Source organism: Naegleria fowleri (assembly GCF_008403515.1).
Source record: "Naegleria fowleri strain ATCC 30894 chromosome Unknown tig22, whole genome shotgun sequence".
In the NCBI taxonomy this organism is placed as follows: Eukaryota; Heterolobosea; class Eutetramitea; order Acrasida; family Naegleriidae; genus Naegleria; species Naegleria fowleri.
Genome location: NW_025407954.1, coordinates 581,177 through 597,028, shown reverse-complemented (window position 1 = coordinate 597,028; position 15,852 = coordinate 581,177). Strand labels below are relative to the sequence as shown.

The 15,852-nt window shown below is 35.8% G+C and overlaps 4 protein-coding genes across 4 annotated transcripts; 1 reads left to right on the top strand and 3 right to left on the bottom strand.

Moving 5' to 3' along the window:
- Positions 1–85: 85 nt before the first annotated feature.
- FDP41_001169 (uncharacterized protein) lies at positions 86–2,610 on the bottom strand (the record flags this gene model as incomplete). The annotated part of the gene is made up of 4 exons (XM_044702126.1): positions 86–395; positions 472–646; positions 745–1,320; positions 1,461–2,610. 4 exons carry the CDS (start codon positions 2,608–2,610, stop codon positions 86–88), a joined length of 2,211 nt encoding a protein of 736 aa, XP_044564729.1.
- Positions 2,611–3,634: 1,024 nt separating this feature from the next.
- On the bottom strand, positions 3,635–4,717 carry FDP41_001168 (uncharacterized protein; the record flags this gene model as incomplete). The annotated part of the gene is made up of 1 exon (XM_044702115.1): positions 3,635–4,717. One exon carries the CDS (start codon positions 4,715–4,717, stop codon positions 3,635–3,637), a length of 1,083 nt encoding a protein of 360 aa, XP_044564728.1.
- An 888-nt stretch (positions 4,718–5,605) lies between these two features.
- FDP41_001167 (uncharacterized protein) lies at positions 5,606–7,409 on the top strand (the record flags this gene model as incomplete). The annotated part of the gene is made up of 5 exons (XM_044702103.1): positions 5,606–5,951; positions 6,173–6,404; positions 6,534–6,639; positions 6,711–6,826; positions 6,902–7,409. 5 exons carry the CDS (start codon positions 5,606–5,608, stop codon positions 7,407–7,409), a joined length of 1,308 nt encoding a protein of 435 aa, XP_044564727.1.
- A 680-nt stretch (positions 7,410–8,089) lies between these two features.
- FDP41_001166 (uncharacterized protein) lies at positions 8,090–15,428 on the bottom strand (the record flags this gene model as incomplete). The annotated part of the gene is made up of 3 exons (XM_044702092.1): positions 8,090–14,063; positions 14,125–14,216; positions 14,313–15,428. The coding sequence occupies 3 exons, from the start codon at positions 15,426–15,428 to the stop codon at positions 8,090–8,092; spliced, it is 7,182 nt and encodes a 2,393-aa protein (XP_044564726.1).
- Between the last annotated feature and the right edge of the window lie 424 nt (positions 15,429–15,852).

Sequence of the window (15,852 nt, the reverse complement as noted above, 5' to 3'; positions counted from 1 at the left end):
CCAAATTCACCCCTAGTACATCCTTGGTGCTGAGAAAACATGATCTTCTTTTAATGAAAGGTGTGATGTAGCAACAAAGACACTCCTAGACCAAGTTAATGTTTTTCATGTCGTCTTCAAACTTTTTTAACTCTTTCACCATCTCTACAAAATTTGTGCTCAAAATAAAACGTGACCAAGTATCTTGCAAATTGTAATTGCATGTAATTTCCACATCATCTAGAATGGTTTTCAACTGTTCGGTGTGTTTTTCGTTCCACTCTTGAATAAAGACAGAATCACGTGGCTTAGCCGTGTTGAGTGTGACAGTTGTTGCCCCCACTCCCGATACAATCACTCCATTTTCTCTCAATGCATTACCTCCTGATGGGGATTCTTTTGTTTCTCTCAATGCTCTTGTAGAAAGTGTGTACGAAAGAGTTTTACACAATAATCGATAATTTCTTTCAAATTCTTTTTTTTACATGGGACGATAGATTGAGTTCAAATGGTGCGCCATTCACAATAAAGTTGTCACTCAACTTGTCTAATACCGCAAGCTTCTTTTGAATGTCATCTAAGGTGTGAGATGGCACTAGATGATAGACTTTTTCAGCAAAGTAAAGAAATAAAAAGTTCTCAGCAGAAAACTCTAATTCACACCATTCTAGTGTTGTGTTGATAATTGCAAAATCAACGCGTAGAGATCCAAGAATAATAATAATTACTATTAATAAACTTGACTCATGAAAATCTCACACTTACCCTTAAAATATTTTTGACAAACTTCATCATGGAACATGACAAACAATATAATACGCAAATCAATAATATTCTGAGAGTCACTGTCCTTTCCTTTTACAATTCCAGCTTCTCGATATAAAATACTCAAAATTCTGTTATGATCCAATGCTGAGGATCCACTCGATAATTCCATAATCATGCTATTTTCATGTGTTAATTTTGAAGGATTCACCAAATGATCATCTCCAGTTTTCAATGTTGAACTTGTCAGAGATTTTGAATGACCTTTTCCTTCTGAATTTTTCCAAAAGAAACTTCTAATCAGAGGAATCCACACACTAATAAAGTTTGTAATAAAAAGAGGAATATTAATCAACCATGCTGAAGCGAAAGAATATTCTGGACCTTCCTGATACTGTGGAATGACACTCAACAATACAAAGCATAAAAGGAAGAAAGTCCAAACCACCACAATGGTGATTAATTCTGCCTTAATACCAAAAGATTCTTTAGCGTATCTCATGACTCGATAAAAGAAGATGAGAATGAAAATTCCGTAAAAGAGAATGAGTAAGAAGGATCCTACATAGACAGGAACTATTGTGAAAGAGAATGTGAAAATTGTTTGGTTTCCAAGTGTGAAATTTTGTCAAATCATTCCAAGTGTGACAACATGTTGTGAAAAAAATCATTCCAATGGTGAATATCCACCAAGAATTTCACAACAAAAAACCTACCTGTGGCTGCACATCCAACATTCCAAGTTTCTGCTCCTGTCAATCGATTCAAAAACACTCCACAATATGCCAAGAAAATAATACTATTCAATAAAAATGTAAAGAGGAAAATCTTGGCAATAAAGTCGTCACGCGCGAGTTTTCTCAATTGTCTCAAACGTTTCTTTCGCTTCTCAGACCATTTCTTTCTCTTTTCTTGATCGACAAAAAGATTCGAATCATTGGTGGTTGTCAAGTGCAGTGCTTCTTTCACTTTTGCCTTCAAACTGCTCTTCGTTCGTATGATTGCAGCCGTCATCGGCGAGGAGGAAGAGAGATCAGAATTCTGCTTTTCTAAATTTCCAGAAGAGGAATTTGACACTCCAACTTGTAAATTTCGAGAAGTTGTTGTTGTCGTTTTGGATACTGAGCCATTTTCTCCATCTGAAGAGGAAGACGATGATTTGTTTTCCAATAACAAATCAACACCCATTGAGACTAAATGATCTTTAAAAGAATCACCTTGTAATCGATTCATTTCTGAAATATAATACAATCGAATACACAGCACCAAGTAAGGAATTGCGATCAATGGAAATCCATAAAATTGAAAACTCAAATACAGTGCACAAGGAAAAACCTCTCTTCCAACAGCCAAACGCAGTGACAATATCGAAAATGAAAAATAGTGAGCTAGTATTAAAATAAAAACGAAAAAGGATGATCTCGCCTTGATGGGTTGTTTGTTTCTTCTAAAAAAGTATGTCACAATTGTCACAAATGTGTATATTGTAAAAAGTCCCCACATGACCCATGAAACAATAGAAACAAAGGGTTGATCTGCTCGTAAAATTTCATTATTGAATGCCACATTATTTTGTAATACTGAGTTCACAGTCCCGAATGAAGGATTCGACGGATTTGGATCTTGTTGAACAAAATTTTGGAAATTATTTAAAGAATAAGATGATGTTTTCAGAGATTCAGAGAACTGTAAAGTCACACCATGATCCGAAGAAGACATGGTTGGTCCATGAAAAAGAAAATCCATCCAGGAATTTGCAGATGAAATCCATCGAATCATTTCTGACCAAACATACGAAGAGAATGTTCTCAAACCAAAGACATGGTTCTCATCACAAACCGAAGAAAAGGATATGGTGTTGAACATTGAGAGTGTTTTGGTGATGAAGGAGTTCCTTAGAATTTTTTGAATATAATGATTATAATGATGAGAATGTGAAATGACCCAAAGAAAGATGATGATCTCAGTTCTCAGTAATGAGTTTCCAAAAAATTATGTTTCAAGAAGAGTGTGTGTTTTAAAGTCAATGAATTCAATTTCTCTCGGAATGAATGAATGAATGGTGATAGTGATGGTGGTAGAAGCAATTGGTTCAATTCACTTTGATTTACTTGTCGAGACGAAAAGGTCGTGTTGTGAAAAAAGATGCTTGTTGTGTGTGTGAAATTTGATGTTGTTGTTGTGTTGTTGTATAAATAGACACCCACTCTCACTTGCGTCGTTTCTTGTTGTTGAGTTTTTGTTTGTGATGCGTGGATAAATTTAGAGAGGATGTTTTTTTTGCCAAAAAATGACAACAAATGCCAAATGTCATTCTCCAGCACCAACTCGAAAGTTTTCGGCTCTTTCATCCAATCAGAGCATTGTGCAGCGGAAAAAATTTCCAGATGGCACACGATCGTGTGAACAATTTGACGTCAATTAATTGCAAGGTATTTCAGTCAAGTGACTTTAAAAATTTTCATTCATGCTTTTGGTTCAATGATCATTCAATCACTTTATGGCAACCTTAAGAAACACTTCCTAAAAGAGAGATTCTGTCCTTAATGAACAGTTAAGTAGTGGATTGGACAACATGCTGCATGTGGACCTCTGAGGATAATGGAAGATAACACAATTGGATTTTTTCTTTATTGATTGCAATCACTGAATGCAATTCAGTTCGAAACATCTTTGGCAGCAAGCTCAATAACAAGAGTGAACAACCTCATAGATTAAGGAAATCAATAAATTATTATTAGTTAAAGTTTATTTGAAACTCATTGAAATGTTAACCTGTCCAACATGTTAAAACTTTCAATTCGAGGGTTACAAAGTCATCAATACTCAAAGGAGGTCTTTTCAAGAATCACTCAATACACAGACGACGTCTGAGGTATTCCAATTCCACTTAAGTTTGGAATCCTTGCAATGAATCATCCATGTTCTTAATAAATCCCATTTGTTCTAAAATATAACATTCCATTCCGGTTCTCAAACTTGACGCAGAATCAGTGAATAATTCCTTCTTCAACCATGAAGATGGAACATGAGATTTGTTTGGAACAATAAAACTCACTAATTCTCTATTAAATGCTGATTGGAATGCCAATCTTGAAACAGTCCATAAATCAAATGAAGATTCTCTCATGGTCTTGAAGACATCATCCACAGTTCGAATGTGTGCAAATTTCAAAGCATTGTTCTCAGAGACCAATTCGAATCCAGTGCCCAATGAGTTTGGAGAAGCGTTTGGTGACGATGGTGGAGATGAGCTTGCTCGTAGAGATTTCAACATCTTATTGGAGGGAGAATACAAGGAAGAAGTCGTTGTGGTTGTGGAGGAGGTGGTAGCAGAAGAAAAGGAATAATGAAATGTCGAATCGAACTTGTTGAATGATGCAGTCGATAATGACGCAGCACCGTTCAATTCGACATTTCCTTCGTTGGCAGTCAAAGCCGATAATTGAATGGTCAATACATTTAACACATCGGATTCTTTCTGTAATTGCTCTTTTAGCAAGTCGGTTTGAATTCCAAAAAATTCGAAAGGATCCACATGACTCTCTTTCAAGATTTTCATGGTGTCAATGGCTGAGACAACACCAGAGTATTGACAACTTCCATACTTGCATTGTTCAAGTAATGAAACACCGGAAACTCTTTGGAAAAAGTCGGCCAGATTTTTCGATTGACTGATCAGATCCGACAATTTGTGACTCTCTGTGGTCACTGCAGCTGGAGTCTCTGTTTGGCTCTCAGCTGGGAGAGAAGTGAAAGGAGAGGAGGAGGTACTGTTTGGTGTGACGGTTGTGTCTTTAGAGAGGTGTGACGACGTCGAAGATTGAGGATCCGTACTCTTCTTGGTGATTCTTTTGTTTCTGATTTTAATTCGAACATCTCCGTACTTGTTGAACAATTGGGCATAAATGGTTCTCAAAATCAAGAGAACGGAACCCAAGAAGAAGGTGGAAAGTAAAACAACACTGATCATGGTGATTGTGTTGAAGAGGGAGTGGAGGATGATGTAATACAATCAGTAGAGATAATGATGTTGTTGACAAATGACTATTGCCTTATTAAGCAAGAATACAAATATTCACAAAGTTGTGTCGATGCAAACTTTTGAAAGAGTATGTTTCAACACTGCAACAATAGGTAGGATCGTCAATGATGATGAAGAAGGCAGTCAATTATAAAATTTAATTCAAATTGTTGCTTTCCGTTGTTTACCAGAATCAAGGATTGAGGAAATCTCTTCAGACAATCTAAGAGAGAGTTATTGTTGTGGTTGTTGTTTCGGTGTTGTTGTTGTTGTTGTGAGGTGTTTTTTTGTCTTCGACCATCTCGAGAGAGGGGTGTGTGTGCCGACAAACTGAGTGTGGTGCATTCCGAAAATACAAAAGTCCAAAAATGGTCCACAACAACTCGAAAGCCAATTTTCACTCTTGGAATTTGTTCCTAAAACGTTCGGATTGCAATTTCCAGAAGCATCAACATTGAGGTACTGCTACTACTAACTCAATATTCAATGTTTGGAAAGAAATTAAAAGAAAGTCTTTTCACATGGACGATGAAGTGCACAAAGAACAAAGAGCAATTCCAGGAGTGAGCTTGTTGACATGCTGACATTTCCGTGCATTACACATTTTGAATTATTTCTCATTCATGGTCTCTGAAGATTTGTGAAATAACGAACGTTCTTGTGATGGGAGAGATTCTAAACTGTCATTCACTGTTAACATGTTGATGAAGAGAGCTCTCGAACAACATTTTTTGATTATTTGGCCATCGTATGGACTTTTAGGGAAATTTCCCTTTTCACGAAATTAGTGTGATGAGAGACATGACATCCAAAAAAAGAAACAACAAAGAGAGAACAATGATCCCATCGAATTCAACCACCTCCAATAACAACAACAACACCACCACGACGACCAAAAAACAAGAAATACCCTTGTATTGTTCCTCCATTGAAATTGGTGATTTAGATGATGAAATTACTCCCATTTCCGATTTGGGAAATCACTCCTCTTTTCATGATTCGGAAGATGAAATGTCAGATGAAGCAATAATGACAACAGTAGCAACAACACCACAAACCATCTCATGTAGAACCAATGTTCCCGAATATGAAATTAATTTAGATTTATCAGCAAATGAACGTTGGAAGAAATTAATTGAAGATTATAAAGATAAATTTCCAGCCTTGATCAAGTTTTTAAAAGGTAAGAGAAATGCAATAGTTCATGATCCAAATGCATTGGAATATGAATGTTCATGAATGATGATCATGGTTGTTCTTTGTTCAATTCAATTCTTCGTGATCCGATCCAAATTTCAATTTTAATATTTTCATTACTGAACTATATACGTAATGGTGATGATGATGATGATGATTCGTGTACTTTTTACATATTCATCACATATAACCTCAAAACACTCTTAGATGAGATGAATGACGTTCTGGGAGGAGGCATTTGGGCAACTTTTGCTAAAACATTTCTGAACATGCTCTTCAATGTGTTCACCAACTCTGGAGCAGTGTATTATTCTCAAGAACTGAAGGCTGTTGCTGAACAAGCGAATTTACCATTGGGATTGTTGGCATTCATGCAATTGAGTTATGAGCTGTTTGCTTGCTGCACGAGTATTGTGAAGGAAAATTGTGATGGATTTCCGTAAGTTGTATTTTGTTGTTGTATATTGGTTCAATCGATAATTACCCTATGATTTGATATAATAATGAATCATGATTATTATTCATGAATGTGTGGTGGTGATGGATTTTTGAAATTTCTCAACATTAGAATTCATGTAAGGACCATGGATTGGGCAATGGACTTTTTGAAAGATTACACAGTTCAACTTAATTTCACACGAAATGGAAAAACTCTGTTTAAAGCTTCTAGTTGGGTGAGTAAACGATTCTTTTTAAAGTAACTTGGATCATGACAATAAGAATTTGAAAATATGAAATTTAACAGGCAGGATACTTGGGAGTGTTAACAGGATGTCGACCAAATGGATTTTCTGTTTCAATCAATTTTAGAAGCACTGAGGACGGTCACTTTGGAAAGAATATCATCAAAACCATTACAAGGTAAGTGTTTGAATTGTTAAACAAATCGTTACTGAGCTAGGCCTGTATCATCATTGCTGCTAATGCACTTGACAGAGGATGGCCCATCAGTTTTCTTGTTCGAGAAACTTTACAAGATTGTGAAACATATTCACATGCAGTAGCCATTTTGAAAAATAGCAAATTGATTGCACCCGTCTATATTATTGTTGCTGGATGCAAGACCGGAGAAGGAACCATCGTTACACGACAACGAGAAACCTACAGTTCTGATAATTATCTCATTTCACTCAAAGATTTGCACGAGAATACTGAAATTTCAAAACAATACTATTTGAAAGAAGCAAACGCCATGATTCAAGCCAACTCTGATTGGTGGAAAAGCTTGAAAGAAATTAAGGATGAGTGTAACATTTTATGGTCCAGTGAACGATTGAAGAAGGCATTCCAATGTCTAAAGAAAATGCCACAACAGTCCACCACCATCGATACTGTGACTGACATGATCTGCTCCAAGAAAAATCACCCTCTTTTGAATGATATTACTATTTATATTACAGCCATGAATCCAAGTAATGGAGATTATGCAACTATTCTCGTTTAGGAATCATGGATAGGTAGTGAGAATAAAGAATAAAACTCAAACTGCAGCAAAACCATTTCACCAACAACAACAAATATATTTGCAATAATATCTTAACGGAAGAAATGCATCACTTTGTCACTATCTTTCAGAAATTGCATTCGATTGCATCCTTTTTTCATTCCAGAATCTTCCTATTGCTATTTCTAAATGAAAAGAAATTTGCAACAAAGTCTGTGAAATAACGTCCACAAAAGAACAACATTACGAAAGGATTCAGGATATCAAAGAAACAAGAAGGAAATTCTTTTCACAGTTTAATTTGAGCGAAGAGAGTTTGGAACGAGGTAAAATTAACACAAACAGAATTGTGATGTTATATAATTCAAAGACGGAGTATCAGAAGTTCCAACAACATTACCCATTTTCATGCTTCTATGTATCGTGACGTTTTGAAAATTTTGAAGAGCACAAAAAAGAAAGTGTTGTTTGGATTTCGAAATTAATCTACTTTCTCATGTCACTCATGATCATCCAGAGGTAGAAATTATTAGACTCACCAAGGATCCTATGAGTACAGAAATATTATTGAACTATGCTTTAATTGGAACCAATGGTATTTAAGATTCAACAATTGTTGAATGTGCTTGTTTTTCATCTTAAAATTTTTTATTTAAAATAGATTTAAAATTAATCATCTTTTATTGCTTTTGTTCTCTTGGTTCAATCATCAAGGATTTACTCCAAATTACGTCATCAGGTAGCAATAATTGCGATCTCTCACTTTCTAACATGTTACTGAAATCAAATGTTTTCTGTAGGAAAGGAATTGGTATGAAATCATACAAAGTTTGTTGTTGTGTCTTAATTCGTTGAATGACTTCAGCAATTTTTCTTCTCTTGGCAAAATTAATCAATTGCAAATCAGATCCTTCCTTGGTTATGTAATCCTTATTACCATCTTCAATAAATACCATGTCTGTTAAATAAACTCCAATATAAGGTAACCCTTCTCCACTTCTTGACATATGATCTCTCATATTTTTATAGGAACTGGTCATGGACACCAATTCGTTCAATTGCTTCAATCGTTCACTTTCAATGTCTCTCTTAGGAATAGCTTCCCATGTCTTTTTAAGTCTATGAATGCCAGCATTGTTGAAGGCACTCACAATCGAATTGCAACCATTCAAATTATTTAAATTTTTGCATTCCCAAGCAACATTGATCCATTGTTTCACTTTTCTCACTCGCTTCTTAATGTTCTCTTCACAAACAATATCCGATGCAACAAATGTACTCAAGTTGTTAAATTGTTCGGTGAGATGTGAAATATTTGGAGCACGTGTCATCTTATCCTTCTTGGTCCAACCAAGTCCAAAGAATTCTTTTGGTTCAATGGCTGTGAAAATATTACTTTCTAAAAGAGTAATTTGTTTAGCAATTTCACTTGGTTCCCATTGTTTGATGTTGAATGGTTTCTTTTCATCTGCTTCACTCCATTTCGATGGATATCGAGGTTGAGCTCGTTCTCTACTGAACATTTTTTCAAGTTTCTCTCTTGATTCTCCATTGTTAATTAAATTTGCTTCAATTCTTTCCTTAATCTTGTTGGCAATACTAATGTAACCAGAACTAGATTGTTTTTCCATTTGGCACAATCTTCCTACTTGTCGATAAATAAAGTTCATCATGGAGGCATTCAAATGATTATTGAAATCATAGCTGTGATCTTGAACCCACACTCTAATCGTGTTTAACATTCGAAGTACAAGACTTGCCATCTTCTTGTTGATATCTTGATTAATGAGAGGAAGCATGTGATATTCAAAATAGCTCATCATTAATGTCAACAATGTTTCAGGAGTACAGAAGGATCTGTATGTGACAAGGAAAGTATTTGTGAAATTGGAATCTTCACTAATATTTTGATCACAAACTCTGGCAACCAATCGATTGAGAGTACTGGCCTTAATTTTGTTTTCCTCATCGAGAATGATTTCATTTTCTGCATCCGTCGCTTCGTCAAATAATTTCGATAATTTATGAATAGTGATGATATCTGATTCATAAACCTTCTCTAATACATTCATCAAGGAATTAGAAATAGAATTGTCATTTGTGGAATCGTTTCCAGAAAGAAAAGATTCTAATGTTGATGCAGAAAATTCCTTTCCAAGTAAAAGAGCTCCATAAAGCCATTTCCAATAAGTATTATTTGAGTTTGCTCTAAAAATAGAGGTAAATTCTTGAACGTAATTTGTCACAATTTCCACAGATGTTGAAGTCAATTCTAGAGCCACTTTCTTTTGATTTCCAAGCGAGAATTGTTGCAACATTCTTGCAATAATGAACATCATGTATTCGATGAATTGCTTATCACCAAGATTGGTATCTGTGTGATATTTTGCGCCTTCAGAATCTCGAATATCCAACTTTATAAACGAAGACAAATCTTTGTGAGTTGGTTCAAATAATTTCAAATTGTCAGAATGGTTGGCGATAATTTGTGAAACTCTAGGATGAGCAAGGTCATTCACTAGACTAAAAATGTCTTGAAAACATTTAAAGCTATTCATCTCAAATTTGTTTCTACCTCTCAATTCAAATTGATCAATGTAGAATGCCAAGAGTTTGATAAAGGCATCGAGTTTGTCAGAGCTTTTCATCCATTCTGTAAAGAAGGAAGAGTTTAAGTTGGAAAGAATCCATAAACAACATTTCAAGTGTTGTTTCAATGTCATTTCTGGAATTGTCTCCATTGAATTCAAATTTTCGAGAACCATTACCACATAAGGGAAGAATATTCTTGCGAGAAGTTGAAGTCTCTCTTTGGATGCATTTTCTTGAGATAAATATAAACATTCCTCTTTGGTAAGAATATACCTCAAGACCTTCACAGCGCTGTTGTGAACATCAATTTCAGATTTAAATTTTGTCACACAATCTCTCAAAATATTTGTCAACAACTTGAATGGAGGACACAAAATGGACTCATGGTGAATGTACTCTTTTGGATGATAATTTGCAAAGTTGAGCTTCATAAATTGAGGAAAGTCACAAAGAATTTGTAAAAAGTCAATTCCTAATTTGATAGTGTTAATGGTGACAGTCTTTTTAACCACAAATTCTCGGAAATAAATTTCCATCAAATCAAACACCAATTCTGATTTCATTTCTCCACAACCTAATAAATCTCTAAAGAAGAATGCCAATTGATTATTAATTTGAGAAGCAACAAAGAAGTTTGCAAAATCATCCTTATAAAATACTGCTTTCTCGGCAAGAACACCAATAAGTTCCTTCAAAAGTAATGAAAATTTGTATCCATGATCATTGATTAACGCTTCTCGTTCTCTTTCAGATAACAAATTATATTGAACTTCACTCATGTGCGATCTACTGGCTGTCTTTTCTCTCTGACACAATAAATAAGACTTGAGAATTAAATCCAAGAAGAACCATGAATAATTAAGACTTTCATAATAAACAGGAGCTGAACCAATGGCAAACAAACTCATATTCATAGAGTAGCTACTTCTATTGTTTTGTGATGTTGATGCAGATTTGTCTGTATCATTATTCAAACTGCTTCTCTTAGTGTTTCCAAACATGTCTTGAATGGATTTTCGGAGGATTCCACTTCCAGCACGCCTTCCTGAACCTTCAGATTGATAAATATGTGAAGGCAGGCCCTCGTCATCCGTTGGAACTGAAACTGTGAGAGAATCATCAGCCTTTCCAAGTACATCTGTGAATAGTTCAATTAAATTGACATAAACTGGAGATTGAGTCATGACAATGTCCTTGAACACATAGTTCACATAGGTATTGAGAAGCTTGTTAGATCGATCTGCACAATCGGTAATAACGGCTGCTCCTTTTAACATGGAGACAATTACTTGGAAGACTGTTTTTTGCAAATCAAAAAGCACATTTGAAACTCCAAGGAAATCGAAAAGATCTCCTTGATTTTGGCTTTCCCTAGAGGCGCTTAAAGTTGAAGTGGTAAATGTAATGCTCTTTCTTGTAGTGCTACTGTCAGCAGCAGTGATTGGAGGTGAACTTTCAATGGGTGATCCAGCTGTGGCACCATCTGTTGATTTGTGTCGATTAAACAATCGATCTGTGAGTGACATTCTTCTCTTCACTTTGTCATTCTTGGCTTGGTTCTGCTTTTGGTCAAACAGAGAGGATGATGTGTGACTGATGTCTTGTTGAGTAGAGTTGTTGTATTGTTCTTGTTCTTGCTGAGCTTTCAAATATTCCAATAAATTAAATCCTTCCTCTCCAGGTTGTGCAACACATTTGACAACTTCATTTTGTGATTGTTGTGGTGACGGAGTGATACCAGTATCTACTTCTTTTGATTTTCTTTTCAAAATATTCTTAAAGGAAAATCTCTTTTGGAGTGTTGATTTAGGTTCCTTCATGTCCTTGTTTTCAGGAGAAGGAGTGGAATTAGGCGATGATGATGAATTATTTGTGAACGATTTTCTCTTAGCTGCTAAAATTGAACTCTTCAATATTGATCTACGATCACCTGCCCCTGAGCTTGAGGAAGCTGAGCTAGAAAGAGGAGGTTCCATTCCGAAACGAGCCGAGATGGATCTCAACATTTCATCTTCTGTAGAAGAAGATCCTCCACTGACAGCAATATTCATGGTCGATTCTCCAAACAACGCACTCGATCGTAATGTTTCTTGCAAATGTTCAGCCTCCGTAACAAATGAATGTAACACATCAGGAATTCGACACATCACGCTCAATAGCATATCCATAATGAGTGTGAAGTGACTCACAATTTTCGAGAAGGGAACTTTCATTAAATTTTCAATCGATCTCCGACAATCCTTAACAGCTCGTGTGAGCTCTTTCACTTGTCCTGTTGATCCATCCTTAATGATACTAATGAATGGTGCACAATCGGCAAAGAATTGAAGAAGTAATTTCTCATTGGGATAAATCGTGGAGCATACTCGAGCGTTACACAAGAAGGATATTTTTTTAGGGTCGTGACGCTTATTCTCGAGTGATATTAATTGATTGGAGCTTCCAGCATTCATATTGACACTCAATCGTTTGGCATCCGAGAGATAATTTCCAGTCAGTTTTTGATAGATGGGAAGTGAATATGTGTATGTGAAATCTGTCATCTTTGAGCAGTGATTGTCTACAATATCTTTGATGGTGAGAACGGAGTATCCAAAACAAATTTTTGGAACTTGTCCATCATTTCCAAGTGTTTTCTTTCTCTTTTGACCTTGTTTTTCAATGACTAGATGATATAAAGAAATCACCAAATGGTTCTCCTTTTCAATTGGAAGAGGCAGTGCAATTTTGATTTCATCAATAAATCGAATAACGTTATCACAATCATACAGCACGTTGCAATAAATTTCCGAAACTAAGGATTGTCCAACTGGAGAAATAATTCTTGGAGCTGGTTTTCCAATGGCTTCCATGTATTCAATTTTCACAAGTGCATTCTTAGCTTTGAACTTTTTGATCGACAGACTCTCTAAAAGCGCCATGTCAGCATCCAAAGATGACAGATTTTCAACTTTAAATTTGTCAATATTCAATGAAACGGGAGAAACATAAAGTAGATGCGAAAAATCAAAGTGAGGGAATTTTGGAAGCTTTTCATGCAATTCTTCGATTCTGTATGATTGATAATTCAAATTTTCGAGTGAGGCGCAACATTTTTGAAGCTCCTTTTCTTGTTGAGGATCCTTTGGATTGAGAATGGACATGTTTCTCAACTGAACTTTTTGAATGACTTCCTCAAGAGAAATCAAAGAACTTGTGGTGAACAGTGGTTTTTCTAGTTCAGATCCGAACAAGAGCAGTCGTTCAATAGGATCGCTCTCAAACTTTTTTGGATTAAATTTGTAAGTTTCAAACACTAGATATCCAGGAACGGCCTTGAGTTTTTTCAGATTTCTTCTCATGACATCTGTTTCTGTTTGAAGCAATTCTTTGAGGTCGCTACATTCACGACTCGAGTGTGGTGTGTGAAAGGAGAGAACATTTTCAGTGTGTTGGCTAATAATTTCACACAATGCGTCCACGTATGAGGCCTGTCGTTTTGAACTCACTGTGGCTTCTCCACTTTCTGTCTCTACAGCAATTTGTGGAGTAATGTGTTGAAAGAGTACATCTATTGGTAAAAAGTATTTGAAGGCATGAATACCGTTTTCTTTGACAGGACAGAACGAAAATAAAAATGGTTCTTTGTGAACCTTTAAACCTTGAAAGTCATCGAGAGGAGTTGGTTGTGATTGTTGACACTCGGATTGGGTATCTCTGACAAGAGTATGATTCTTTCTTCCGGCGTGATGTTGTTTGAGAATGTGTTCTGAAGTTGCTCCTTGTAATGTTTTGTACACGAAAATCACAGCATAAATATCACAAAGTTGTTCTCCTTTCAAAACATGTGACAAGGAGAATAATGCTTTTGGTTGTTGATCCAATTGTTTTTGTAACTGTTTTTTAACATCCAATTCATCATAAAAACCATTGACCATTTGGTGTGAAATCATGTGGAAATAAAACCTTTCACTCAATTTGGCTTTAGTTTTTGCATTAACAAGTTCCAATGAAAGAAAATAGGGCTCGAGTTCACCAGCTTCCAAACGGAATCGATAAAATTTAGTGAGTATGTTCAATTGACTGTTTTCAAAGTTCATGTGTGATCTCAACCTCCAGTATTGTGATTTAAAATTCTACTTACTCTTCCATAAAGTCATTTGGATGGTATGTCATTCTACGAGTGACAAATTCAAAAACATCTCTTGCTTGTTCGTAGTAGAGTAAATTCGTAGTCTGCGTGTACGAGGATGGTTTGGTGTCACATCGGTTAGCATCCAAATGGGAATATTTTATCCAAATATATCCAAAACGGGTCTAAAAACAACTTACATCAGCATTTTGTGGCAAAACATTCACACTCTCTTTTTCATCATGTTTTAACACTGTGAATTCACCATTATATAAATGCAAACAATTCTTTGCAAATAAATCCTGAATGGCATTGTCATCTCTCTTTTCAATAAAGAACTTGTTGACCGTCTTTGATTTTTCAACATCAATGTGCAACGTTTCCGAAAGTTTACAATATTCTTGTCCATTATGATCGAGAATTGTGCTCTGATTTGGAACATTTTCTTCAAAATACTTGTAATCATTTTCTGGAGTATGTTTCACATTCTTGAGTTGACCACTTGTCGAGGAGGAGGAAGAGGCATTATTTACAAATGAAATTCCATTATTGACGACACTGCCACCACCTGTTGGAGAAGTAGGAATCGTCACCACCAGATCAGAATTTGTAGTTGAGCTGGTCGTTGCGATCGAGGTGGAGGAACCTTCCACCACCGTTCCGACACTCGTGGAGTGACCATTCCTTTCATTCGCCAACACAATTCCATTATTGATCAGACTTGAATGTCTCGCAGCTCGACTGTTTGCTCTTGATTGTTTATAAGTGTTAAACAAGGCAGCCGTTGATGAGGAGGAATTGGATAACGATGAATGTGAATGAGTTGTTGTGGTGGTGGTGGTTGTTGTGGTTGTGGTTGGAAGAGTCGTCGTCATCATGATGTTGTTACTACTACAAGTAGTAGTGGAATTGGGAGAATCAATTCTTTGAGAGCATGGTGATGAAACCATTGTTGTTGAAGATGATGATAGGTCCATATTCACCATGGATGATGTCGTAGATTCATCATCGTGTGGTTCAAGATCGTGATGATGATTGGATGAACTTGTCAAAGCACTATCATTCGTTGATGATTCATCAAAAAGTTGTTGTTGTTGTTTGATAAAGTCGTGAGGAGTTGTCGAGTGATGATGATGGTTCTCTTCACCATTATTGTGGTCGTCATCATCTTCATGAATCAAAGAGTCGTAAGGAATGTTAATGGTTGGAGTGTTCAAGTCCACAACTGTGGATGATACTTGGAGTTGTTGAGAGGATGAAGCACTGTGATGATCGTGTGCTGATGGTGGTGAGGATGAATCATTATATTGGAGCATGGTGTATTTTTTTGTTTTAGAAAAAGTGTCACTTGTCATTTACTTTGGCAAAAAACTTCAACGACCTTTTTGTTTGGGAATTGATTGATTTATTCGGTAGATCCCTACAAGATCAATTTTTCACTTGATGCCAGCAGGATCTTATTAACAATATTGTGGATCCACTAAATAATTTACCTTGCTTTCGTTTAAACATTTTGCATGAATTTGTTGCTTTCACTGCCTAATAAGGACTTCTTTTGCGAGTTGTTGACATTTGAATGTTTTTTAATGGAGCGTTGATGGGTACAACGAAGAGTTGATCCCAATAAATTCAAGGTGGGTCTTGGGAAGTCAAATTTTTCATTCTCGCGAAACCTTAATGACATGATATTATATTTATTAAAATGCTGTCACTAAAATTGTTGGTTGTGAGTTAATCATC